The sequence below is a fragment of the Symsagittifera roscoffensis genome, chromosome 3 (genome assembly GCF_963678635.1).
Source record: "Symsagittifera roscoffensis chromosome 3, txSymRosc1.1, whole genome shotgun sequence".
NCBI classification, from domain to species: Eukaryota; Metazoa; Xenacoelomorpha; order Acoela; family Convolutidae; genus Symsagittifera; species Symsagittifera roscoffensis.
Window position 1 is genome coordinate 67,999,121 of NC_087064.1, and position 27,479 is coordinate 68,026,599.

Sequence of the window (27,479 nt, forward strand, 5' to 3'; positions counted from 1 at the left end):
ATAACAAAATGTAGTTTTGGATGCTTTGTATAGCGCTTCTCTGGCAAAATAAGTTTTCGAAAATATTTGAAAATTTAAGAGCAAAAAATTGAAAGAAAAAAATATAAAAAAATTTTTGAAAACAATCTCTCATCTTTTTCGTTTTTTTTTGAAGACAAGGGTAGTCGTTTATGCCCAATTCACTAAATTTCTACGCGTTTGTATAGCTTTACCATCACACGGCGTAAAAAAGACACTAATTTGAAGAAAAAAAAACATTGAGAATTTGGTCGGAACATTCTGTGCATTTCGCTTTTTATTGTTTTTTAGTGCTTCGATTGAGCACGGTAAATCAGTTTAATCCAAATAAAAAAAGGAAAAAAATTTGAAAATTATAATCATCCATTCTTCAGAAAATTTTTCAGGCACCCGTGAATTAAGAAATATGTTAACTGCACCCTTCTAAAAAATGTGCGAGTTTATTCATTTTTTCTGGCTAAATTTTGTTTGAAAATCATGTAAGATACACCTGAGAACCAAACATGTAAGTTTTTGTTCACAAGTAACTTCGTCTATATCTATATTCAACCCTAAAAAGATTTTTAGAAAATAATTGGGTATTTTGATAGTTTGTTTATCAGACCTCTTCCCGACATGCCACTTTCGAGTCAACAACAACAACAACAGCAGATGCAACAGCGGCCTCAACCAAGTCAATATCCGGAGACGACGACATCCTCCGGCAGAGACAACAGACTCGGCGTGTCATCCCCCCACATACAGCACCAGCAGTAACAAAAGGGGGCAAGGAAGAGACATTAACCACACCCACGATCAATACTCCAAGAGACCACAATACCCATACACAACCCAATTCACCCATAAATGAACATGGGAAAGACAAGCAATTTTCTTCAAAGCGGGCGAGGAGTGCACAGGAACCTGAAAATAAGGTGAAATCATTATAGTTACATAAGAGTTATATCGTCAACTGATTGCCCCTAATCTAAAAAGAGCTATAAACTAAAATTTCCTAGAGGTCGTATGCAAGCGAAATGAGCGTTTTCAAAACATGTAAGCACAAAAAACTTGAAGTTTTCAAGAAGAAAATTCAAAATTCTTATTTTGGGGAGACCGCGATTTTGCTGTTATGTTTCAGACAAAATCAAAAATATTTAGAAACTTAAAGTCTTCAAGAAGAAACTTCAAAATTCTTATTTTGGTGAGACCGCGATTTTGCTGTTATGTTTCAGACAAAATCAAAAATATTTAGAAACTTAAAGTCTTCAAGAAGAAACTTCAAAATTCTTATTTTGGTGAGACCGCGATTTTGTTGTCATGTTTCAGACACGTTCTATATCATCTTTGGACTTATTACTGTCAGAAAAACGACCGGATCAAACTGAAACCAACAGTAATTCCACCAGTAACGAACATAGTTTGGGATCCTCGTGGGATCCTCAAATATATCCACGAATGAATCCGACTACCAGGAGCTTCTCAGCATCTACTCACACTCTAATTGGGGTGGGGGTTGAGGATGGGGCCGATGGATATGGGGGGAGCAAAAGTTTCAAGCAGCATAAATCAACATCTGGGGGAGGGGGATTGAGAATGAGCTGGAAGAGTTTGAGGGCCAGTCAGAACTCATTACCGGGATCAAAGGAGTCTTTAAAGGTAGTCATTTATTTTATTTTCTTTATCATTTTTTTGTATTTGCTAACTGTTTTTTTTTTCACAGCAATTTAATATTAAAACCAAAAATATTTACTTCTGATTTTTTTATCTGTCAATTTCGCCTAAAAGGGTTTTTATACATTAAAATATTAATAATTTTGAGAGACCAATCAAAAAACTATTTGAAAATCATCGAAAAGGAAGATTTCTTTGCCTGCTGTGAAAAAATGGACACGAATTTACAAAAAATATATATTCATTTAAGGAGAAGTTGAGGAGAAGTGGGAAACGGTTCGGTTCTCAGATCAATCGGCTCAGTGGACGCAGTGAAAGCAGAGGTGACGAGAGAGAGGAGCACGAGGTGGACGGGAGGGAAAGAAAAAGAGATCAAGAAAAAGACAAGGAAGTTAGCCGAACTACAACGAAGCCGAAAACTGCGAATGGGGTCAAAAGGGTTCAATTGACGGATGTCGAGCTGAAAAATTCCAAGGTTTGTAAAGTACTCTTGATACAAAAACCTACGCATATTAAAATCAATGATTTTTATAATTCTTTGTTGTTATCCGGATCGTTTTCATTTTCCCAAATTTCAATAATATTGCAAAAAATGGACCTATTTTTGCGAACCCGATATTAATTACCGTACTATTTGCAATTCTGTGAACGAAAAGCAGAGAAATTTTTCAAATTCTGCTTTTTATGCTTTCTATGCTCAAACTTTGCTTTCTATGTTGACGTGAACAATTTATGTTCCGACCAATGAAAATGGGGACGAACTTTGTCTTTCGGCGTGTTTCGGTTTTTTCTTGTGTTCCACGCAAAATCAGGTACCACAAACAATAATTGGAATAAATTGAGTGATGTATAACAATGGAATACTCGAATCAGCCGTGATTCGAATTATATCAAAAAACTATCAAATACTTCCAGTTCGAAACATTTGAGTTTTAGTCTAATTTTGAACGAGTAAAGCGAGCGAATAGATTGTAAAGACTAAAAGAGTTCATTCAAATAGTGAAAAACGAGGTCTTTTTCCTGAAAATTTAGTTTGTAATAACATGAGAACTCATCCAAAATAAAAGTTTTTATTGTTCCGACTTTCCAAAAAAGTGACTGAATATTTGTGCACGGGGTGTTTTTGTTCTCCATAAAAATTTCGATTTTTTATCCAAAAAATATTGACAAAATTGACAGCCGAAAAGTACTGACGTCTTGATTTCAATTTGAAAAAGGAAATTTCACCAGTGTTTATTTTTCGTAAAATTATGAAAGTTTAATGAAATTTTTCTCGCTATTAAAGCGTAAAGAGAGGTTTAGTTCTTCTTACAAAATGTGTTAAACTGATTGGTTGAAACAGGCTACTTGACGCATTTGCTATGTTGCTATGTTACTGGGAGAGATAGACACCACTTAAAAAATTAAAATAAATAGATATCTCTAAAAAACTCAAAAAATTTTTAAAAAAAAACTCAAAAAAAAAAAAATTTCAATTTAAATTTTTTGAAAATTCAGGATTTTTGTCGAAGCAAACACTTCTCTATAGACCTCAAAAGGCAGTCGGAACATTTAGGGCTTCACCCTGATACGAGCAGTTTTGCCTAAACTTACAATTTGAAATAAAATTATATCTCTAATGACATCTTGATCTTATGTATATTTTTCTCAGTGATAACGACTATGAATTCATTTTAATTTTGAGGCAAATTATTACTCTTATCGATCTCAATAAGAATTTTCTTTATAGTTCAATTGCATTGCTCAGATCCACAACATAGTTTTGAAAGCTTCAATTAGCAAGTTCTTGTAATTAAAACTGTTTTCAAAAAAATCAAAAAAAATTATACGCAAAAAAAATATATATTTTTTTAAAATGTGCCTGGCAGTTTTTTCTTCAATTTTTGTTGTTTATTTGTTTTCCGGAAATATCTATTGTCGATGATGTTTAATTCACTGATGTTCTTTGCGTTCGATTAGTTCTTTTATCACACCACGCAAAAAAATGACATTAGTTTAAAAAAAAAAGAACTATTTTTTTTTTCATTTCGAGGTCAAACTATGCACTGGATAGGCGCACTGTTTTGTGTCTGTATTTTTCTGAATTCCAGAGACAAGTCTTCTATCATTTTAAGTTAATATCGGAACGATTAAAGAAAAGGGAATAACAAAAGAAGAACAAAGGACCGTCCTTACTGCGGAATCCGCTTACAATTCACAAAACACACAGTTTGGCCTCGCAATGTTTTTGATTGTGGTCGGAACATTCGGTGCTATTTGCACAGCAAGAGGCTATCAGTTTATTTTAACCGGCCTGTTCTGTTCTATCTAGGGCAAAGATGGAGAAGAGGGAAGAGCAAACGAGAAAACGAGGCAACAGGAGAGTGTGCTAGGATCTGTGGGTCTCACTGCCTTCTATGACCAAAAAAGCAACTGTGAGTAGCAAATTGATCCTGAAAATTACCTGGAGGGTTATCTTGAAGGACTCTTCAAAGATAATGTATATTTTTACAAGATCTTGCAGGCTTCTAGCAAGATAATCTCCTTTCGAGATTATTTTACGAGCGAAGACAACATATTAGAGTTTCATGAAAGAAGGACGCAACCTTAGCTACTCATACATACACACAACCTGCTAGGCGGTTGACCCAGAAAGCGTTTTAAAAATTATACATGCTGATGTTTGGATTTATTTCCGAGTTATTTGAATCGTTTTTCTATGATGTTCTTTAGAGGTACTTGATTTTGTGTTCCGGAATGTTTCAAGAAGAACTTTGGAAAGTTGTTTTTTTTTCGAAATAGTTATAGATTAAAAAAATTTAATTTTAAAACTACGACTTTTGTTTTTACCCGGAAACAACTATATCAAAAACATTTTGAAAAAACTGATCATTATATACTCTTATAGTAGTTAGATGACACAGTATAACATTGCAGCTGTTCCAGCTCTTCAACTGAAAGAGTTGAGCTGTGTTGGTGTTAGTCGCTCTAACTCTAGTTCCTCGAAGCACAGTAATGGTCCAGTATACCTCCGAGTGTCTCTGATCCAGATAGTGGCTAACTCTTCTGGCAACAATACTAGTCCACAATGGTCCAGCCAGGAGACAGTGGCTCAACAGATCACTTCGTTATCTTCACTTTCTTCATCTTTATCGCCCTTCCCAGAAACTCTCAAGGTCAGTTGGATCTTCTGTTTTGGATTTTTTTCGGGATCAAAAATTTTCAAATGTTAATCAGAAAAACTCAAAGTGATTTTTTTTATACTGTGAAAAATATTCACATGTGGTACACACGCAACATACTTTATAATAAAAATATCTTTGCACTGCATTTAGGACTAGGTTGCAAGACCTAAGCATCAGAATAATTACAAAAACAGCTAAGTCTGTCAAATTAACTACATATTTGCAACCACAAAGCACCTCTAGAAAATTTTTGGCAAGGGTTAAGAACCATCATTCTGTCCAAAATGGTTGTTGTATAAAAAAAAATGAAGGTTGCCCATATATTAATTTGCTTAGATCAGCCGCTCTCGTGAAAAAAGACCACTAGCGAAGCAAATTGTCAACTTGACTTGGTCAAAAATCTGATCACGTTTAAAAATGTCTTAATATATTTTGCTGGTTTCAGTTCGTCCTGCACTCTGACCAGATAGAGAGCAGTATCGTTTCCATTAAAGTATGCAGTAAAAAGGAGACAAAGCTGGACAAAAACAAAGAAAAAGAAAAAATCAAAGAAAAAGACAAAAACAAGGAGAAGGAAAAAGACAAGGACCACCTCTTGGGTCAAGTGGAGGTGGGGGTTGATGAACTCATTGCAACTCAGTCCCCCTCATCCTCGTCTTCTCTTACTTCTTCTGTCGCTTCGCCAATCGCCCACGCTCTGCCTCTTACCATATATGTGAGTATTTTTATTAGATTCACAAATAAATAGATTCACAAACAAAATTCAAGTAGCCAATTAGAGTGTGACTAATTAGAAAACAGAAATCAATAAAAAACAAAGACCCAAAAAAGTAATCATTTACTGCATTATCGAAACTCCCAATGCAGATAAACGCAATCAAGCATTTCTTCAAAATTAAAGAAAAATGGTTCGCAGACACAAATTCTGACGCTGCTACTGAATTTTTGCTTTAAGTAGCATTAAGTGCTTATAGAACTAACTCTACATCAAGCATCTTAATAATGGATGATTTCACTCGTAGACATGAACGAATGAATTACTATAAGCAACTGATTTTTTTTTACCATTTCTATGGTAAAATTTTTGCTAACAAAATGAGTCGAGGTTTGGCACATTTTGGGCGCTAGCAGAAGTCATCATTCTGTTTATTTTTGGCACTTTTGCTCTTTTGTTTTTGCAATCAACTCACTGATCACGGGTACCGTAACTTAAGCACAGGGTTAAAATAGCATAGAAAATTGAAACTTTTGAAACAATATTCGTTTTACAGACTAGCCGATCAGATTCCACAATACTAATACTGATCTTTCTATTCCGGCTTTCTATCCTATTACTTTATAGCCAAACTTTGATTGTAAATGAGCACAACAAACGAATGAATTGATTTAGCTTTTATTCAGTTTTTTGTTTCAAAAAGTATAGACAATGAATAAATAGTCATGAATGATGAACCTTTTGTACTCCGATAAAAAAGAGCCTCAGGCAAGTCGAGAAAAAATCAAAAACGTGATGAAAGCTTTTATGAAGTTTTGATTTGTAAAGATTGACTGTTAGCCTGGAAAAAAGCCACTAATTTTGTTTAGATTAAACCGTTTAATGACACAAGCCGACTGAATTTGATAAAAATGGCATTCAAGTGCTAAACTGAGACGGCGTAGATCAAGAAAAAACAATAAGGCCGACAAAAACTGGTATTCAAATCTTAGAGCCATAAGCGTCAAAAAATTACTGAATTACTGATAGTGTGTGAAAACGAGATCTCATGTGACCTCTAGTTTTAGATCTACCACTGCTTGATCTTTTTCGACTGTATTAAGGTTAACAGATGAGAGTGCTAGACACAAAAAACGCCTGGGTGCCATTAAAAGAGAGCTTCACTTGAAAAAATAATTTAGTCTGGAATAAGAAGAATTATAGAAACTCGCTATCATGAGACAAGTTGAAGAATCTTTCATGTTTTCTCTGCAAATTACAGAAACCAAAGTTATTATTAGTATTAAACCTATATCGGTCAAAACTAGAAACTTTTCCTCCGCGCCAGTTAGGCAAAATTTTTTTGCTGAATTTGCTATCCTTTAGGTGCACACACTATACACAAAATTAACTGATTTTGTCAATCTTTTTGCTTAAAGGAAATCGAATAATCTCGTTCAGTTACACTTTCTAATCAGTAAGTTTAAATGTTTCTGCCCTTTTGGAAAAATCAAAAACTCAATCCAGTGTTGTTTTTGTTTATCACGCAGGCTGAGAATGATTCTAAGAGTGTGGGTTGGGTGAAATTGACGGTGAAGTGGGAGCCTGGAAAAAGAATGAGTGTGCGTGTGAGTGCCAGTGGTCTCCTGCAGGGGGGCAAGAAAGGGACCGGGTCAGGAGGAGGAGGGGGAGGGGGAGTGGGAGGGATCATCAAAACTAAACAGCCTCCCAATACTTTCTGCACACTGTTAGTCATACTTAAAGAGTTACTGTGCAAAAAATAGACACGTCGTAAAGCTATCAGAATAGAGAAAAGAAAACACTTTGTACGTTTGTTTTCTTTTCCCGATTGTGATTGGCTTAAGATTTGTCTACTCTCCCGGGTCGAGGTGCTCGACTTAAGTTTCGACTTTAAAAGTCGAGCAAGTGCAATTTCGCGACTGAAATTTTGCGGTCGAGAAGCAATTTTAAGTCGAGCACAAAGTCAAAACATACCCGATTTTGGCCGAGAAAGTCGAAACGTAGTTCGAGAAAGTCGAAACATAGGTCGAGCACAGTTCAAACCTACCTGATTTTGGTAGAGAATGTCGAAAAATAGGTCTAGCACAGTCGAAGCATAAACATTTTCGGTCGAGAAAGTCGAAACAAAGGTCGAGCAAAGTCGAAACATAGGTTGAGCACGGTCGAAACATAAATCGAGCACAGTCGAAACATACCTGATTTTGGTCGAGAAAGTCGAAACATAGGTCGAGCACAGTCAAAACATAGGTCGAGCACAACCTATTTTTTTTTCGAAATTTTATGTTTTTAAAAAGATTTTTTTTTAAATGTAAATTAGAAATTCAGCAAAAAAATCTGCTTGAAAAAGACTTCCGTCAGAAAGTTGCAACCCGCAACAAACAATTGAGGAGATTTTTTTTACCGCAAAACTAAAAGTTTCCGAGGGAATCCTTTCAGGTTTGGAAATCTAAGGATTCCTGCTGCAAGAAAAAGTAAATTTGACCAAAAATTCCTCAAATGACAGTTTTTATATCAAAAGTTTCAGACCAGATTTGCCAAAAAAATCAAAGCAAAATTGCAAAATAGGGAGATTCAACTAGAAAAAAGTTTCCATTGGAGGAGCTATGAAATTACACGTTTTATTAGTTTATATTCAAATCAAGCATCATCACGAAAAACATACATTATAATTTTTTTTCAATTTACTCATGTTATTTGATAGCCGAGAACGTAGAGAAAGTCGAAACATATGTCGAGTACAGTCAAAGCATGCCCATATTTGGTCGAGAAAGTCAAAACATATGTCGAGCACAGTCGAAACAAAAAATCAAATTGGTCCAAACCTTAAGTCCAACACAAATTTACCTCAAAATAAATGCTCAATTTTTTGAAGTGTTGACAAAACCATCGAATACAGTCGAACTGTTTTTTTTTTTCGGTCAAAGTTCTTTTTCTTCCAGGTCTAAAAAAGTTCCTTGGTCAAATTCAGTCGAAAGGTTTTTCCTTGGTCGAACTTAATTTTTTTTCTCAGTCTAACATAGTCGAAACATATGCAGCCTGGGTCGAGACGGTTGAAACATTCGAAAAATCAATTGAAACGAAACTTGCAAACCTTGACCCGGGCATCGGGATGTTTTCAAAAAGATGTTTTTTTGTAATGTATTTTTCTTGTTTTTGCTTACGGAATTATACACAACTTCTTCAAGACAATAATTAGTTGGGACTTTTTAAGGGTTTTCCCTCTGATGGTTTCCTCGAAGAGGGCTTCCTCCTGATATTTCAAGGGCTTCCTCCTGATATATAGAACCTTGCTGTTCTGGCTTTCGAAGAAATTTTTACATTTTTTTTGGTCGAGAAAGTTGAAACATACCCATTTTTGGTCGAAAAAGTCGAAGCATATGTATGCGGGGTCGATGAAATAAATTTTTAAAAAGTTATCAGTCAAGACGGTCGAGAAAGTCGAAACAAAGCGAACGTTTGTCGAGAAAGTCGAAACATATCTTAACTGGGTCGAACAAAGCCAAATACGTTTTTGTTGGGTCGAAAAAGTCGAAACATATCGAAACTTGTTCGAGACGTTCGAAATATACCGATTTTTGGTCGAGAATTTCGAAACATAAATCGAGCACCTCGACCCGAGATATGACACTTGATTGTGATTGGCTAATTACTTGTCTAGTTTATGAAACTCGACTGTGATTGGCTTACGACTTGCCTACTTTAAGACATGTCTACTTTTTGACCGCACTCCTGCTCAAATGCTGTGTTGTTTAAAAAATCGCTAAAAAGCTCTTGTAATTAATTCACACGCTAACATGAGGAAAACGGTAAAATAATGTTTTGAAAGGCTGTGATGCCAATTTTCACTGCTCAATTTTGGCTGTTTGATGCATCGGCCGGTTGTACACTCCGAAGACCAAATGCTCCATTTAGTTTATTATATAGTGATAAGGTGTTCCCTTTGAGATAATCAAATTGTGTTTCGATCCCCTGCCATGGCAATGATAATTTGTGAGGACAAGCTCTCAGTTGACCTCTAGCTTCAGGTCTACCTCAGCCTGACCAATTTTGGCTGCCATAGTAATTCCAATTTTCCACGTGAAAGTTCTAGACCACCAAAAAAACTCACCAAAAAACTCATTCTGGAATGTGGGTAAATAATAGAAACAGCCTATGCTTAGAAAGGCCTTTTAGCCTTTTATAGATCCTCTGCGAATCGCAGATATCATCATTATTATTACTATTACATCAATAATTTTTATCGAGAATCTATTGAAAATATGAATAACTTGCTAATGAAGGCTGCTCCCAAAAAGTCGCGACAGTTTTTTTGGGCAACGAAAAATTGCACAGAAATTTCAGATAATGTTGAATTTGCTAAGAGATATTTAAAAGCTCCATGCAGCGTACTTTAAATGCAAATCTGGCGAGATCAATCCGAATGATTGCGAATGCAAACGTTGCAAGAATCTTGCCAAATTGTTGCCAGACTATGCACACCGAACTGAAATTCCGAAGCTTTCAACATCTTGGAAGAATCTTGCAAGGTTCTTACAAATGAAGATTTTTTATTTTTCTGAAGGTCTTTGAAAATTTTGCATTCTTTTGATTTGCCTAATTTTGAGCCCAATCTTGCAAAATATTTCTTTATAACGAGCAGCTTGGAATGCAAATTTTACATGCTCTTTGTAAGATTTCCATTCCAATAACACTACATGAATCTAGTTAAACCTGAAAAAAAAACTATTTTACTTAATTTTTGGGACCAATTGAACAATATTTCCCCTTCCTTCTACATCTATTTAGGAGAGAGATTCTTCACTTGGTTAAAAGTAATAAAGCCAATCATATTTGAGCATAGTACGTGCAGGGCGCCTTACAGCTTGCATTTGTCATTTAATTTTAGGGAGAGGTTGTTCACTTGCTCTGTTAAGGGGAAGATTGTTCACATGTGTCAATTTTTGTAGGGTAAAATAGTTTAAAAAATCAAGTCCCATGGCGTCCTTGGATATTGAAATGGATTCTAAATCCATTATATTCCATTAGTTCGCGGGTTTCAAACAATTGTAATCTAATTAAATCTATTTGAATCATATTTTTTTCTACTTCATTTTGCGACAACTTGCAGCGAATGCCAGTGTGTAGAGCAGATATTTCTCAACCCGGGTTGACAACAAATGCTTATAATACAATTTTCATTATTGAAAAAAATGCTTATCATACTTTTTCATGCATTTTTCATAGAGTAAAAGTAAGTGTATGAAAATAGCAAAATAAGTATTTTTTCCATACTATGAAATTGTATGACAAGCATTTTTTCCATGCTATGAAATTCCATTTAAAAAAATTTTGTTTTGAAATTTTGTATTGCATCCGAAACACTAACCATGAATTTTTTGTCATAAGAAAACCCAGGGTGTAGCTGAAAGTTACCACGCAGATAAATTTCTTTTGGTGATTTTTGCCATCTAAGGTAATTTTAACATTTTCAGATGGAATTACATACCAAAAAGGTAATCTTTTGTATATGGCTAGATATATTTTGGTTTAAGAATTCAGGTGGTTGAGAAAACAAGGCCTTTTTTTTTACAAATTTGGTTTTATCTTAGCAAATAAAAAATGATAATAATCGTGTTTACAAAAAAAAACACTTCTTTTGAAGTTTTTGCTTATGAAAAAAATGCATATCATACAATTTTCATATATGAAAGCTGTATAACAAGCCTTTTTTCGAGGCCAAACTGTGCACTGGATAGGCGCACAATTTTGTGTCTGTATATTCCTGGATTCTGGAGACAAGTTTTTAAACATGTTAAAGTTTTGTCGGAACGATCAAAGGAATTGAGAGAACAATAGGACAAAGGGAGCTTCCTTGTTGAGGAATCCGCTTACAATTCACAAAACGCACATTTTGGCCTCGTAATTTTAAACAGTGCAAACCCCTGATGATCAACGTGGAAATAACAAATTTATCTCAAAAAAAGATAAGAAACGCAGACATAATGGGAAAAAAATGATTCTAGAGGACCATTTTTTATTTTGGTTTTCTTAAAACTGAGCAATTGTTAATCCATTATAATAGATTTCCTGAGACTTTTTTGAACAGTTTTTGCAAAGAAAAAAAGGACTAACAGTTTTCTGAGCCAAAAAAATCTCAATTTACTAATGCAATTTGTGTTAGTCAACATTTAAATAAAAAGTTATATTAAATGCATTTTCAAAAAGGTGAGAAAGGAAAGTAAAATGAAATAAGAGCTTTTATAGTGGATTTTATTGTTTTTGGCTTTCTTAATAGTATATTCATTTTATGTTCCTTTGTAATAAATTTTTAAAAGCTTCTAGGGAGACAGACAATATTATTCTAAAATAATTGACCATTATCCATGGATTTCTTCGGCGGGTAGTGCAGTTAAGGCTCCTTTTTGTCAATTTGTTGCGATGGCTGAAACAAATTTGTAGAACAAGGTACTAAATGAACGCAATTTGAAATAAAAAGGGAAGAGCGCCCAATTTTGATAGTCTTTCTTGATACGGTTCAACTTTTTGAATGCGCCCATTTAATAGTTTGAACCCTATCATTGACTTCAGTATCCCTCACAGTATACAATGCACAATTATAAAAAAAACATAGCAAATTATCGCTGGGCTTGAGCTGAGTTTGTTAGAAAGATGGACTGAATGGAATAATTATGAAGTAAGATTTCAGAAGAATGTGTCAAAAAAATTTTGTAATCTTCTTCAGAACTTTATGTGCATGACTGAGTAATAGGTATCGGATGATGTATTTAATTGATGACACAGGGACGAATCATAGATTTTCCCGGGGAGGGGGAAGGGTGAGTGAGGGGCGAACGTTTCGAAAAGATTCATCTTCTTTAAGCACTTTTTGGTAGGTTTTGACTGAAAAATTGTGTTTTTCGGTGGTCCCCCCTCCGCAAATTAAGCACATATTGGAGCCGAATGGTCGGTCAGTTTAAAAAAGATGTCGTAAAATAGCACCAAAAGGGGGACTCTTTAGGTAGTGAGGTGATCGAATCCCTGATGGGGGAAATGGAGTCTGCCTCCCCGCCCATTGCCTAAATCCGCCCTTGGATCACTTATGTTGTGATCTGATTTTATATCATTCATTTTATTTCATCTTGTAACAGACCTTATTCTGACCTTCAACCTAATCAACATCTTCGGAGTGATCTTGCTCACTTTTTATCTAATGTTTTAACGATTAAGTAATTCACTAATTTTAACTGATTCTTATTCTTTTTAGTTAATGCCAAATTGTTGGCAATATCTTTTCGGTCAACAAATCAGACCGAAATTGATTAGCCCAAAAACTGCTCGGCTGCTCATTTTTATGTCGGATTTCGGTTTTTCACTGATTTCCACACGTTAAAACCGTGTACAACTATTTTTTTAAATCTTAAATTGCTATAGTTTGTGACCACTTAAAGGGCTCAAGGTTACCGATATTGCCAACAATTTGGCATTAAGTATAACTATATTTAGCTCTAGCATTATATAGATTATTATATCAATCCAATAAATTCATGTGTAGGCGTCTGTTGCCGATGGCCAGTGCAGTTTGGGACAGTGGGGAGGTGGTGACCAAGAGTGCAGACCCCGTCTACCTCAAGACATTCAACATACCACTCGTCGTCTCAACATCCTCGTCTTCATCTTCAACTTCAGATGCTACAGGTAGATAAGATGAAGTAATAAACACAGAGGCAAAGCTGCACTTCTCACACACTAGCGGGAACACGACAAAAAAGCATTTTTATAAAGTGAAACAAGAAAAAATAAAAAAACATCTCAAATTAGTAAACTTTGTTTATACGTATTGGCTTCGACCCTGCATATTCGAGATTTCAGTTTCTACCCTCTTGGCCACGAACGCTTAATAATCAGGACAAACTAGTCACAATTAAAGCAGCTACATATGCTCACAAATTGTCAATGCAATGCAGCAAAAGTGGCACCAAATACAAATAGACACAATTTTGCAAGTATTAGTTTGGAATATAAAAAACTGAACGCATCCACACTTACTTTGTATGTAATAAATTGGAAATTATAACGCCACGTTATGTATAAATTATGAATTTCAAAAATTGCGAGATATAGTGAGTTATTAAATTTCTGAAGTCGAGTTTTCATTACTGTTATGTTGTTTGAAACAAATCACTTTTTTCGGTTGGTTTGATGAATTAAAAATGCATCAACAGTGTTAACTTATAATTATTCGAGTTTCAAAGCTATTTTTTGCTATCAAAAATCCGTAAAGGTGCCACCAAAAGTGGTACCAATATTTGCAAGTTAGGTTAGAAAAAAAAGAATTGTCGCATTATTACACATACGCTTAGTTAAGTCCGCAAGTGTAATCAACTCGCAACAAAAGACATTTCGAAATATACTCACTATAGCAGTCGCGCAAATGTATTGAGAGCTTGCCAACAGAGGTAGGAGTTTACTCCAAACTTAGAGCTGATCTGATTATAGCTACTTTAACTAGTTTTTTTTAAACCCTGGAAGTTGTTGCTTTCGTTATAAATTTTGTCACGAGTTGTTTTTTCAAATGGTACCACGTATAAAATTTTGGAATGTGGGTTAGAAAATAAGAGAAACGGACTATGCTGAGATAGGCTGGAAAGCCATTCATAGATCCTCTGCGAATCGCAGAAGCCACAATTGTTATGATTATTATTATGTTTATTGTGATGATTATTAATATGATTTTTATTATGGCTATTATTATGATTATTATGATGGTTATTAGTATGATTTTTGTTATGCTTATTATTCTGATTATTATGATGATTACTGCAAATTGTCACGTTACAATAAGTATTTCTCTAACTAACAATTGCTAACTTTTCTGATAATTAAAGTTTTATTTTTCAATTTTATTAGTAAATTCAAGAATACTTTAACAGCCTCAAACTGCAAAGGTTATATGACGGTTTTACAAACTGGCTGTAGGCGTTACCAATAATACGAAGCCAAACTGTGTATTTTGTGAATTGTAGGACAAGGACGCTCTCAACAAGGACGCTCTCTTTGTTCTTCATTTGTTCTTTCGTTTTTTTATCATTCAGCCTAAGTTTGATTTTGTTCAAAAGACTTTTTTCTGGATTCGAGAGATCTGCACACACCAAATCATGAGCCTATCCAGTGCACAGGCTTCATAATAAAAGAGCTTTTTAGCTCATTAAATGGTCAATTTCGATCATTATACAAACGGTTCTGGTACTTCAGGAAGCGTGATGAGTAAAACGGTGAACCTGGACCAGGTGTGTCTGGAATTGGCCATCTACTCCACCTCCTCGTCATCTTCCCCTTTTTCATCATCTGGAAGTCACAGGGAGAATAAAGAGAAGAAAGAGAATAGGGAGAAGAGTGGACCAGGAAATAGTCGCTCATTCCTGGCTGGAGTAAGACTGTCTGCAGGAACAGGTAGTTTACAATTTTGAACCACACTTACCGAGACTCATCGCGTGAAACACTATGTTCAACGCCAGGTTCAACATTCAACACCCATTGGTCTGAACCAGGGGCGGATCGACGATTTTCTCGAGGGGGGATTTTCAAAAAAAAATCGAAAATTTTGTCGACTTTTTTTTAGATCGACCAATTTAAGTTTTCGAGCTGTCCCAAAGCACTAAAAAGTCCCTGTTATGGCCAAATTTTCTGCACCGCAGGCAAAATTTTGAAAAAAAAACAGGCCAAAAAAGGCGTTTTTAGGCACTTTTTGGAACATTTGGACCAAAAAAATTCACGTTTTTTGGCGCGCGCTCCTCGCATAAAATTAGTATATGTTGCGCCAAAGGCGCTTTGAGAAAAATTTTAGGGTCCGTCACCAAATATGGATATCTCAAAATAGTACAAATTGGGGGACCCTTTGGGTCGTTGGGGGTTAGGGGGTCGAATCCCTGAGAAAAAAGAACGTCCCACACCCCCCCGCTTAAATCCGACACTGGTCTGAACCGAGAAAAACAGATCTCAATATTTTCGGTTTTAAGACTACTACATTAGGCAAAAATTGATAAACGGCTGACGTCCCACGGCAATAAAAATTTAAAGTCGTTTTATTCTGTTAAAGTTGTAGCTTTATTTCGCGACTGCTGCCTATCATTCTTGCTGCTTTCCACCTAGTCAGCGGCCTTTACTAAAATGTAAATAACAGGCTTACTTAAAAAAAAAATAATATCACGGCTTTATAAAAAACAAATAACTTCACGCTGCAATAGTGGCACCACGTGAAGTTCTGGACGCAAAAAAACGGCCTTGAGTTGCTGTTGTTGCCTGAAGTCGCAATAAAATAGTTCAGTCGGGAATGTGGGGAAATAAGAAAAACGGACTATGCTTAGACAGGCTGGATGGCCTTTCATAGATCCTCTGCGAATCGCAGAAACTACACAATTGATTCATTTTTTTAAAACTGCATGAATAATATTAAATTGAAAAAAAAAAAACAGAACTATCTAACTTTGTATGCAGACGGAAATTTTATTAAAAAAAAAAACAAAAAACACTAACATTCATGATAAGACTCCAGGAAATCTTGGACACTACCACGTCTTGGCTAGGGAAAAAACCTCACTGAATTAGGTAAAACCAAATCTCTTTCTAAATCAACGCTTATTTAAAATCATGTTCCAAAAATTATGAAAAATAACAGTAGATCAACTGTAAAACAATAGTCAGGCTGTCTGCAAGAACCGGCAGAGTACGCACTTTAACAACTCCTACCCAAACATATCAGGTGCTATAGTTTTCATTATTTGTATAAGTTATACCGAATTGAAAAAAAAAGAACTTGTGAAAAAATCTAACTCTGTGGGCAGACAAAAGTCCTTTAAAAACATGAAACCATGATAAAATCCAAGAAATCTTGAAATCAATATTGTCTTGGCTACACAAAAAGCTCTCATTTAAGAAAGTTGAAATGAAAAAAAACAATTTTTCCTACAAAACTCCACAAATATTATTTAAAAAAATAAGGTTTGGAAACATTTATGGGGAAATATTTCTTGCAACCTTGCAGAGTTTATGTTAAACCAGTTCTTTAATAACGAGTCCTGTTCTGAGCAGACAAAAATAAATTAGAATTTGTTGAATTCAAAATGAGGCGGCTCTTTAAATAATCTGTTTCAAGGAAAAACATGAAAGCGTCGAAGGCAAAGTATGCCAATCTATTTGGTGAGGAAGTTACATATTCATAAATTATCAAAACCTTTTTGCATATTTCTAAAGAAAAAATGGAAAACAACCATAGATCATGAATATGATTATGAAATAAAGTTGGGGTCTCTGTAACAACAATTCCCCCCTTTTTTGCAAAAGGGGAGAATTTCGTTACTTGGTGTAAAATTTGCATATGCTCAAACAGTGCCATTTTTCTTTATAGGGGTTGCAATTCGTTACAAGGTACCCTAGGAGGTTAGTTAGAGAGATCCCAAAGTTAGCAGATTATTGATAAAAAGAGTTTCAGCTAAACCACTAGATAAAAAAAAGATATTTTAAAAAAAGGAAAATTGCCGGATTTAAAATTAATCTCGATGTTCTTGTAAAACTTTTTCCAAATGTATGTTTTTAATTACAATTTTTTGACAACTTCGTTCCTGGAAAGTTTTTCCGAAGAGTTGAGAAAACTCATTTTTGGTTAAAAGCTCACATGAAGGCAAATAATGCTGGAAAGGAGAAATAATGCTATCTATTTTTGTTTTCTTTTTTTTTTCGCAGAAACGATTAGAATACCTAATTTTTTTTATCAACTATCGATACTAATCAAGAACAAGTGCGAATACAGCATACAGCTTCAAAGGCGCCCAAAAGGGGGTGCAAAGTATCTCGTCGCTCTTGTGAATCAATTTCCTTCTGTTTATATATGCTATTGGTTTTAGAACAAACGGAAACTTATCTGCAAACTATTGCTGTTGCATGAGAAAAATATTGGCCTAAATTAACAATAAAAAAAAATCTCCTCCTCCCCCCCCCCCTCCTTTAATTAGGCCGAGTAAACAATCTCCCCCTAACACAAAATGACAAAAATTCAAAGAAGAAGCTAATTAAAATCAAACTGCCAAACAATCAAATATATATGCGTAATTTTAGCTCTCACTTATGATTGTGATGTTGTTGTTGTTGATGATTTAGCCGCATGCAATGGGGGTGCGGTTGAGTGGATGCAGTGCACGCGGGAGGAGAGGGAGTTGTGGGGGAGGGTGAGATCCAGTCCCCATCATTGGGTCCAGGGACACCTCCGACTCAGAACCAGCTTCGCCCCCTTCAAATAATCACACCACCACAACCCCTCATAATCATCATCATGCAATAAATCAGTTCTAAATCGTTTTTGGAACTCGACCATTGGACACGCGTTGGACCAGTCGCGTTGGATTGCGAGCCGACTCGAGCACTTCGTAAAAATTGTCGTCTTCAAAGTCTTCGAACTGAAGCATTGAACACTTCATAAAAAATCGTCTTCAAAAATTTCGAATGAAAGCATTATTATCACTAGAAATCTGGAACCGCCGTTCAATGAAGAAGATGTTTTTAATCATAAAAATAAAGCAGCCAATACTGTCTTGCGCGATCTTTATTTCTCTATTTAAAAAACTTAGATCTACAGAGATATTGCAGAAGAAACCATGACGAAGTACATAATATCGAAAGGTGGCCCGAGCAAATAAGAAAAGGATAGAAGAAAAATTCCACAATCAATTATTGCTACTCATAAAAACCGAGGAAAAATGCTTCCCTGACTAAATTCGAGAATCTCGTCAAAAGTATCATCCGAAAACCCTCAAAAACATGTTCTGACTCGTTGTTTGGTCACGTTTGCATATTTAAATTATGATCCGATTGATTTTTAACTACTTCGCTGCAAAGCCGCACATCTTAGCCTTCAAATATGCTGCAGTTTTTTTTTCTAAAAGTAAACAGTGACTATGAGATAGCTCCTCAAGATTTTGGTGTCTTGGAAGCTATGTGTTGAAGTATCCCGCTTTTTGGCATCGTCCTCAACTCATAGTCTTCATTTTGGACGTTCGGCATAGTCTGTAACTCGTATGGGTTGACTTCATCCGACCTAGAAATGAAACGAAACTTCCGATTCTCCGGGTTCCGATACTCTTCTGGTCCCTTTGGTGTGAAACCAAAAAAAAAAACGAACGAATACCTGAAACACTGCTGCCTTTTTAACTTATTGGTTCTATTTTGTGTAATGTGTCAATTTCAATTCGTGTTTGTGTCGAGCATTATCATGCGTTCTATCATCAAATAACTTCTGCCGTGACTTCTAAGACCCTCTTTTTTCCTTGGTATTTGTAATTAACCCTCAGATAAATCATAAATGTTATTTTATTTCCGCTGCTGTAACACTGGCCCAAAAGTCTAACTCAATTGAAATACTCGATCTGAAAATGCAGTTGACCGCAAAAAGTCAAGTATAATGTAAAAAAAAACGTTTCCCATGTCTTAGCCCCAAAATGTGCCATGAACATTTCTTAACCGCGTCTCTTCCTAGCCCCCCCCCCCCTCCCCCAACCATCTCTTAGCTCACAAACTTCCCAAGTTCAAACCGCTTTCTCAACTACCACGTATCTTTTTTCGACAATTTATCGTTTATGCGTCACTGAGACGCACCCCCTGACAATTCTGACAATTCATTTCAATTCGCTTCTGTGATGCAATTTAACGTAAATTCAATCAATTCGCAAATCAAATTCAACCATTCAATTCAACCAATTTTTTCATTAATTGTCTGTCTGTTTTCTGTCTTCGTTCGTCTTCAATTAAATCAATGTCAAATATTTGTGAATGTTCAGTTATTACAATCAGCCCACCAGTAATTAATTTATTTTCATCATCAATCAACTCATTGCTAATTCAGAATTAATTTCAACAGATTAATACCATGCTCGTTTTACACTATTTTTGAAAAATTTCCATAATTTTGTACTTGTTGTCAATCTGTGTGTTTAAATTCAAACTCAAAACAACTGTTTTATGACTGCTCAACAGTTTAAATTTAGAAAAAAAGAGCAAAAGACCAATTTTATAATTAATTGTCATCAGCTGGTCAGGTTTTCGACAAAATGAAATTTTTATCAACTTCTTCAAGATTTTGAGAATTGTGTTGGAAAATTGTGTTGACTTGGAAACTTAGTTAGTTACGGCGAAGGTTCATAAATGACACATTTTTGCTGAACCAATGACGATTCAAAGCTATCACCATTAATTCTCACTAATAATAACTCTATGACTACATGAAAGTAAAGTGGTCAGCTCCGGAGCAACAAGTAGCAATTTTTATCTTATTGGGTGATCTGTTCTTGAATCAGCCTATAAAATTTTTTAACATCAAAACTAATACAGTGCTGATTTAAGTTATCTGGAAAAAACGAAGAAAAATGCAAAATATCATCGCGCTTCTCTCAGCTGACATTCGTAAAAAAAATGATGGAAAAAATGGAGTAGATATTTTAGCACCAAAATTATAGTATAATTTATTTTGCAACAATTTTTATTAATTCCAAAATTTTATCCCAATGGGTCTTTTTTCGGGATTTTGTTAATTATTTCCCCCTTTTTGGACTTTGTTTACTATTTCTTTTCTGTGCGTGTAATATTTTTGACAACCATTTCTGTATAAAAAATGCATTTCAAAAACGTCAACAATTAATTGGTTTTTCATTTTCGCGCGCTTGTATTTGTATTTATTACTCACTATTTATTTAATACCTACGTAGGAAATTTTAAGTAAGTATACTTTCTGAAAACTGTTTTAAGCTAATGGAAATATGGCCGCCAAAGTTGCATTTCTAAAAATCGAAATAGGGGGAAATAGTTAACAAGATCCCATTTTTGCTTTTAGTAAAGAACAGGCACTTTTTACAGACTTTTCTATAAATAATTTCTACTCTTTGCAAATCGAGAAAAACTTTCGCCTTGTACTAAGGTTTTCGCCTATTTGTTACATTTTTATATAGCTTGAACGGAAACAAAAACTTGATATTTCAATACTGCAAAATAAGATTTGTTACACCAGTTTATACTGCGTTTTGATTAATTTATATGATCGATTCTATTTTTCCAGCAGCAGCGGTTTCAACGCGTTAGTTTAGCAACTTTTGCAGGTTTTTCTGCTAACTTTTGCAGAACTAAACTGCAAAAAGCGGTACTACTATGATAGAGTGGTCCCTTGAAAATAACCAGGTCCCTTGAGAATAAGACACCTAGAGCTCTCAAATCGTTTCATAATTATGATTACGCCTTTCAGAAAGATGTCGCAGTATATTTTCAAACAAATTTCATGTTTTGTTACCTCTTAAAACCTCCCCCTCACCAATTAAGGTTAAAAATTTTAAAAAAACCGCCAATAGTGGGTTTTGATGACAAATAAATCAACCCAATTATATGGTTGTTAAACCGTAAAATAAAGTAGAGCGAGCTAATTTCAATATATCAACAACAGTGATTACAATTTTTAATCTGAAAAGTTTCTGGCTGAACATATTTTGCAAGATTTTTGAAATGAATAATTTATACACAAATTAGTTTTCAAAATTATAACATGCGAAATGCATGCGGGACCTGTCTATCATAGTTGCTTTTTCGAGGGACCACTCTATCATAGTAGTACCCAAAAAGCAATTGATTTTGCCGACAAAAAGAACAATACCTCGACAAAAGATGACCGACTTTAGCTTGGAAACCGTGCAACCTTCATCAGAAATGCTAATCCAAGGCACATTAAGCCCCCAGTTATAAAGGAGCAGACTTTCGCCCAAGAAGCATCTATTAAAAGCCTTTTGACTTCGAAAAAACTTACCAAAGCTGAGTGTATTTTACCTTTTAAAGGAAAAATATTCCAGGATCAACAGAAACAGGACCTGGTTTTTAATTAAAATTTATCTTCAATACAAAAGGCGCTTCCCCAAAGTGAAAGAGATAACATTACTTTTCTGAAAGCCATTGTTGAGAAGAACACCGGTAAGAAACTTCATGCTGTACGAATTCTAGCCCCACCCGAAATGAAAAAAAGTCTACTAGGGCTTAAGCTAAAGGGGATTATTGTGTTTGGAAAGGATATAAATGCATGGGGGCCTCCAGTTAAAATAACAGAAGCAGTCCCGCGAGAAATAACTCTGCACCTCCAATGTTTGCCCCATTTTTTGCCCGACGAGCAGGTAATTGATGCAAACCATTTACCTAGAACAGGTAGCATCTCACCAATTTTGAAGCAGAAGCACAAAACGAGTGATGGTTGTTATATTTTCACAGGTAGAGCATATATAAAATAATCGTTGAAAACAAATATCAACTAGACCAGATCAAAACCAAGGCGGAACAGAAATGCACCGAGACTCTTAAAATTGATGAAATGGAATTCTTTGCGAATATTCGATCCATTTTAGAATGCAATCATTGCAGATCACTCGAGATGAAATACATGGGACATCATGAAAAGCACTGTTGGTTGAAACGCAAGGATGAAACGCGTAATGTCGAACACACGGGAAAAGACATAGAAAGCAACGGTAAACCCAGTGATCCCAGCAAACAGGGTAACGAAAATAAAGATGAAACAAAAGCAGAAACAAAACAAAGAAAAGATGGCAAACAATATCCAAAAACGCGACGGATGATCAAGAGCAAAATACAAAAGAAAACATTTTTAATTTAAAAAAACTAGCGATAATCAAACCATCCAATTATGGTATCACTCGGAAGAATTCTTCGGAACACTAGATTGCGAAAAAAGCATAATAATCACCCAGTGCGCGGAGATAATTTCGAAAACATATTGAATGAAAGTTAACATAACTACTGGGAAGTGCCGGGGTCTTGACAAAGGCCTCAAGTTTGTTCAGCTTATAGAAAAAAATTTATGAGAACTGGGGGACTTCTTACTGTGTAAAAATTATCTCCATACGTGGAACTGATTGAAAAGGCGGACGATGGTACTGTTACCTATTTAACTGACTTCTCTTTGTTCATATGCAACCTTTACAAAAAATCTGCAGAATATATTCTTTACTGCCAAGCGATTGAAGATTTTATGCAAACTATAAACACCAAACCAGAAGGACAACTTGTACTGGCCGGGATCTGAATGCATCTAACAACGAGAAAAGAGATAGAACCGGTGAAAAGAAAGCGGGTACTGTGAACAAAGATGCTCATATTACGATTTGCAAAAAGTGGAAAACTTTTTTCGATGGCATGCTTTTGAATGATATAGCACCTCTTTAAACTTTGAACATGAACACACCCATAGATGAGCAAAAACAGGGACTACGACAAGAATTGATTATTTTTTTACTAACGGTATGACAAAACAAAAGTTTTTAATTTATAAAATATCAAAAACATTCCAAGTGACCACAGCTGGCTCTAATTATCATTCCAAACTGACTCTAATAATTGGCGAAGAAATCGAAGTTGAAGAAATTCTAGGAGTTTTGAGACTCAATAATAATGTCTTTTTGACCAAATCATCATATAATATCAGATTTTATTGTACCGTCCGATTGCAATCCGAAAAACTATGACATCGAAAAACAACAACTTCGGGACTTTTTAAGAGGAATTAGCTTGAAAAAGAAAACCATAGAAAGAAAGAGAAGAGAAACATTTCAGGCGAATCTTGAAACAAAACATTTAGAAAATGATCCTAACAAAAAATTCTAATGAAAAAAAATCGAAAAATTTCGAATTACACGAATGTAAGTAAAAGCTAGCAACCATGAAAAAAATATTTGGGTGGTTTTCGAGGGCAATCCTAAAGCTGTTAAACGTTGGATACAACAATGCCAACCAAACAATCTCATAACTGATTTCAATTGTTAATCTGGAGAGCTGTCGAATAACGTTTATGTGATTCTGGACGAGGCGACTTGTTACTACGAAGATCTTTACAGAAATGGAAAGGTGGAACATCTTGACCGCTTCGGAATTATGAGATGTTTTTCAAAAACTATTAGTGAGGAATACAAAGAAAAAGTAGCAGAGCCAATAACTTTAATCGAGATAGAAAAGCCAATTGAAAAGCTGAACACATCAACACGTCCAGATCCAGATGGATTGACATCTGAACTATCCAAACAACACAAAACCCTTTTTGCCGAAAAGCTAATTTCTTTATTTTTAGACGAGCACTCAAAGAAAACCGATGCCAAAAACCTTTAACTTAGCACTTATCAAACTGCTATCGAAAGGAAAAGTCATCAAAACAGCTGCTGACTTCAGACCGATCAGCCTCATTAATACAAACCAAAAGATTTTTTCGCACCTGCTCGCAGCTAGGTTTAAGAAAGTGCTACAAAAAGTCATATTGCCTGACCAATATGCATACCTAGAAAATAGAAGTATATATAGCTTCAATGAAAATTAGAATTGATACACCACTACAGAATCAGTGCGTATTGAGTAGTGACTTTACAAAAGCATTCGACCGCGTGAAGTATTTAATTCAAATTCTGCGTAAAATGAAATTTGCTCTGCTGCTGGTTGACATGCTCGAAAACTTGTACGGATTTTTAGCTCTCACTTATGATTGTGATGTTGTTGTTGTTGATTATTTAGCCGCATGCAATGGGGGTGCGGTTGAGTGGATGCAGTGCACGCGGGAGGAGAGGGAGTTGTGGGAGAGGGTGAGATCCAGTCCCCACCATTGGGTCCAGGGACACCTCCGACTCAGAAGCAACTTCGCCCCCTTCAAATAATCACACCACCACAACCCCTCATAATCATCATCATGCAATAAATCAGTTCTAAATCGTCTTTGGAACTCGACCATTGGACAGGCGTTGGGCCATTGGCTTTGAATTGCGAGCTTTTGAATGACAATTTCAATTCGTCTTAATCAATTTCAATTCGTGTTTGTGTCGAGCATTATCATGCGTTCTATCATCAAATAACTTCTGCCGTGACTTCTAAAACCCTCTTTTTTCCTTGGTATTTGTAATTAACCGTCAGATAAATCATAAATGTTATCTTATTTCCGCTGCTGTAACACTAGCCCAAAAGTCTATCTCAATTGAAATACTCGATCTGAAAATGCAGTTGACCGCAAAAAGTCATATATAATGTAAAAAAAAAAAACGTTTCCCATGTCTTAGCCCCAAAAATGTGCCATGAACATTTCTTAACCGCGTCTCTTCCGAGCCCCCCCAACCATCTCTTAGCTCACAAACTTCCCAAATTCAAACCGCTTTCTCAACTACCACGTATCTTTTTTCGACAATTTATCGTTTATGCGTCACTGAGACGCACCCCCTGACAATTCTGACAATTCATTTCAATTCGCTTCTGTGATGTAATTCAACGTAAATTCAATCAATTCGCAAATCAAATTCAACCATTCAATTCAATCAATTATTTCATTAATTGTCTGTCTGTTTTCTGTCTTCGTTCGTCTTCAATTAAATCAATGTCAAATATTTGTGAATGTTCATTTATTACAATCAGCCCACCAGTAATTAATTTATTTTCATCATCAATCAACTCATTGCTAATTCAGAATTAATTTCAACAGATTAATACCATGCTCGTTTTACACAATTTTTGAAAAATGTCCATAATTTTGTACTTGTTGTGAATCTGTGTGTTTAAATTCAAACTCAAAACAACTGTTTTATGACTGCTCAACAATTTAAATTTAGAAAAAAAGAGCAAAAGACCAATTTTATACTTAATTGTCATCTAGCTGGTCAGATTTTTGACAAAATGAAATTTTTATCAACTTTTTCAAGATTTTGAGAATTGTGTTGGAAAATTGTGTTGACAGAAAAATTGTGTTGACTTGGAAATTTAGTTAGTTACGGCGAAGGTTCATAAATGACACATTTTTGCTGAACCAATGATGATTAAAAGCTATCATCATTAATTCTCACTAATAATAACTCTAAGACTACATGAAAGTAAACTGGTCAGCTCCGGAGTTTACGAGCACCAAGTAGCAAGTTTTGTTTTATTGGGTGATCTGTTCTTGAATCAGCCTATAACGTTCTTTAACATCAAAACTTTTAACATCAAAACTTTTAACATCAAAACTAATACAATGCTGATTTAAGTTATCTGGACAAAACGAAGAAAAATGCAATTTATCATCGCGCTTCTCTCAGCTGACATTCGTAAAAAAATGATGGAAAAAAATGGAGTAGACTTTTTAGTGCCAAAATTATGGTACAATTTATTTTGCAACAATTTTAATTAATTCCAAAATTTTATCCCAATGGGTCATTTTTCGGGATTTTGTTAACTTCCCCCTTTTGGATTTTGTTAACTATTCCTTTCCTGTGCATGTAATATTTTTGACAACCATTTCTGAATAAAATATGCATTTCAAAAATGTCAACAATTAATTGGGTTTTCATTTTCGCTTGCTCGTATTTGTATTCGTTACTCACTATTTATTTAATATCTAAGTAAAAATTTAAATAAGTATACTTTCTGAAAACTGTTTTAAGCTATTGGAAATGTGGCCGCCAAAGTTGCATTTCTAAAAATCAAAATAGGGGTGAAATAGTTAACAAAATTTTTTTTTTGCTTTTAGTTAAGAACAGGCACTTTTTACAGACTAATCTATAAATATTTTCTACTCTTTGCAAATCGAGAAAAACTTTTGCCTTGTACTAAAGTTTTCTCCCATTTTGTTACAACTTTATATAGCATGAACGGAAAAAAAATTGATTATTTCAATACTGCAAAAGAAGATTTGTTACACCAGTATATACTGCGTTTTGATTAATTTATATGATCGATTCTATTCTTCCAGCAGCGGTTTCAACGGGTTAGTTTAGCAACTTTTGCAGGTTTTTCTGCAAATTTTTGCAGAAATACACTGCAAAAAGCAATTGATTTAGCCGACAAAAAGAACAATACCTCGACGAAAGATGACTGATTTTAGCTCGGAAACCGCGCAATCTTCATCAGAAATGCTAATCCAAGGCACATTAAGCCCCCAATTATAAAGGAGCAGACTGTCGCCCAAAAAGCGGCTATTAAAAGCAATTTGAATTCAAAAAAATTTACCAAAGCTGGGTATATTTTACCTTTCAAATGAAAATTATTCCAGGATCAACAGAAACATGACCAGGTTTTTAATTAAACATTATCTGCAATACATAAGGGGCTTCCCCATAGTGAGAGAGGCAACATTATTTTTTCTGAAAGCCATGGTTGAGAAGAACGCCGGTAAGAAACTTCATGCTGTACGAATTCCCCACTCGAAACGAAACAAAATCTATTAGGGCTAAAGCTAAAGGGGATTATTGAATGAGGAAAAGCATATAAATGCAAGGGGGCCTCCAGTTAATAAAATCTGCAGAATATCTAATTTACTGCCAAGCGATTGAAGATTTTATGCAAACTATAAACACCAAACCAGAAGGAAAACTTGTACTGGGCGGGATCTGAATGCATATAACAACGAGAAAATAGACAGAACCGGTGAAAAGAAAGCGGGTACTGTGAAGAAAGATGCTCATATTACGATTTGCAAAAAGTGGAAAACTTTTTTCGATGGCATGCTTTTGAATGATTTAGCACTGACTTTAAACTTTGAACATGAACACACCCACAGATGCGGAAAAACAAGGACTGCGACAAGAATTGATTATATTTTTCCTAACGGTATGACAAAACAAAAGTTTTTAATTTCGAAAATATCAAAAACATTCCAAGTGACCACAGCTGGCTCTAATGATCATTCCAAACTGACTCTAATAATTGGCGAAGAAATCGAAATTGAAGAAATTCTAGGAGTTTGGAGACTCAATAATCATAATATCAGATTTTATTGTACCGTCCGATTGCAATCCGACAAACTATGACATCAAAAAACAACAACTTTGGGACTTTTTAAGAGGAATTAGCTTGAAAAAGAAAACCATAGAAAGAAAGAGAAGAGAAACATTTCAGGCGAATCTTGAAACAAAACATTT

At 35.1% G+C, this 27,479-nt stretch overlaps 1 protein-coding gene across 1 annotated transcript in view; it reads left to right on the top strand.

The window, feature by feature from the left end:
- The window catches only part of LOC134841797 (uncharacterized), a 105,494-nt gene extending 86,042 nt beyond the window's left edge, over positions 1-19,452 (top strand). The window contains exons 11-20 of the mRNA XM_063857834.1: positions 621-932; positions 1,327-1,656; positions 1,922-2,146; positions 3,983-4,085; positions 4,597-4,826; positions 5,281-5,550; positions 7,080-7,276; positions 13,082-13,224; positions 14,782-14,979; positions 17,683-19,452. Coding sequence (XP_063713904.1) covers positions 621-932; positions 1,327-1,656; positions 1,922-2,146; positions 3,983-4,085; positions 4,597-4,826; positions 5,281-5,550; positions 7,080-7,276; positions 13,082-13,224; positions 14,782-14,979; positions 17,683-17,822 — 2,148 coding nt within the window. The 3' untranslated portion in view covers positions 17,823-19,452. The remainder of the gene's footprint in view (positions 1-620; positions 933-1,326; positions 1,657-1,921; positions 2,147-3,982; positions 4,086-4,596; positions 4,827-5,280; positions 5,551-7,079; positions 7,277-13,081; positions 13,225-14,781; positions 14,980-17,682) is intronic.
- Positions 19,453-27,479: the final 8,027 nt, after the last annotated feature.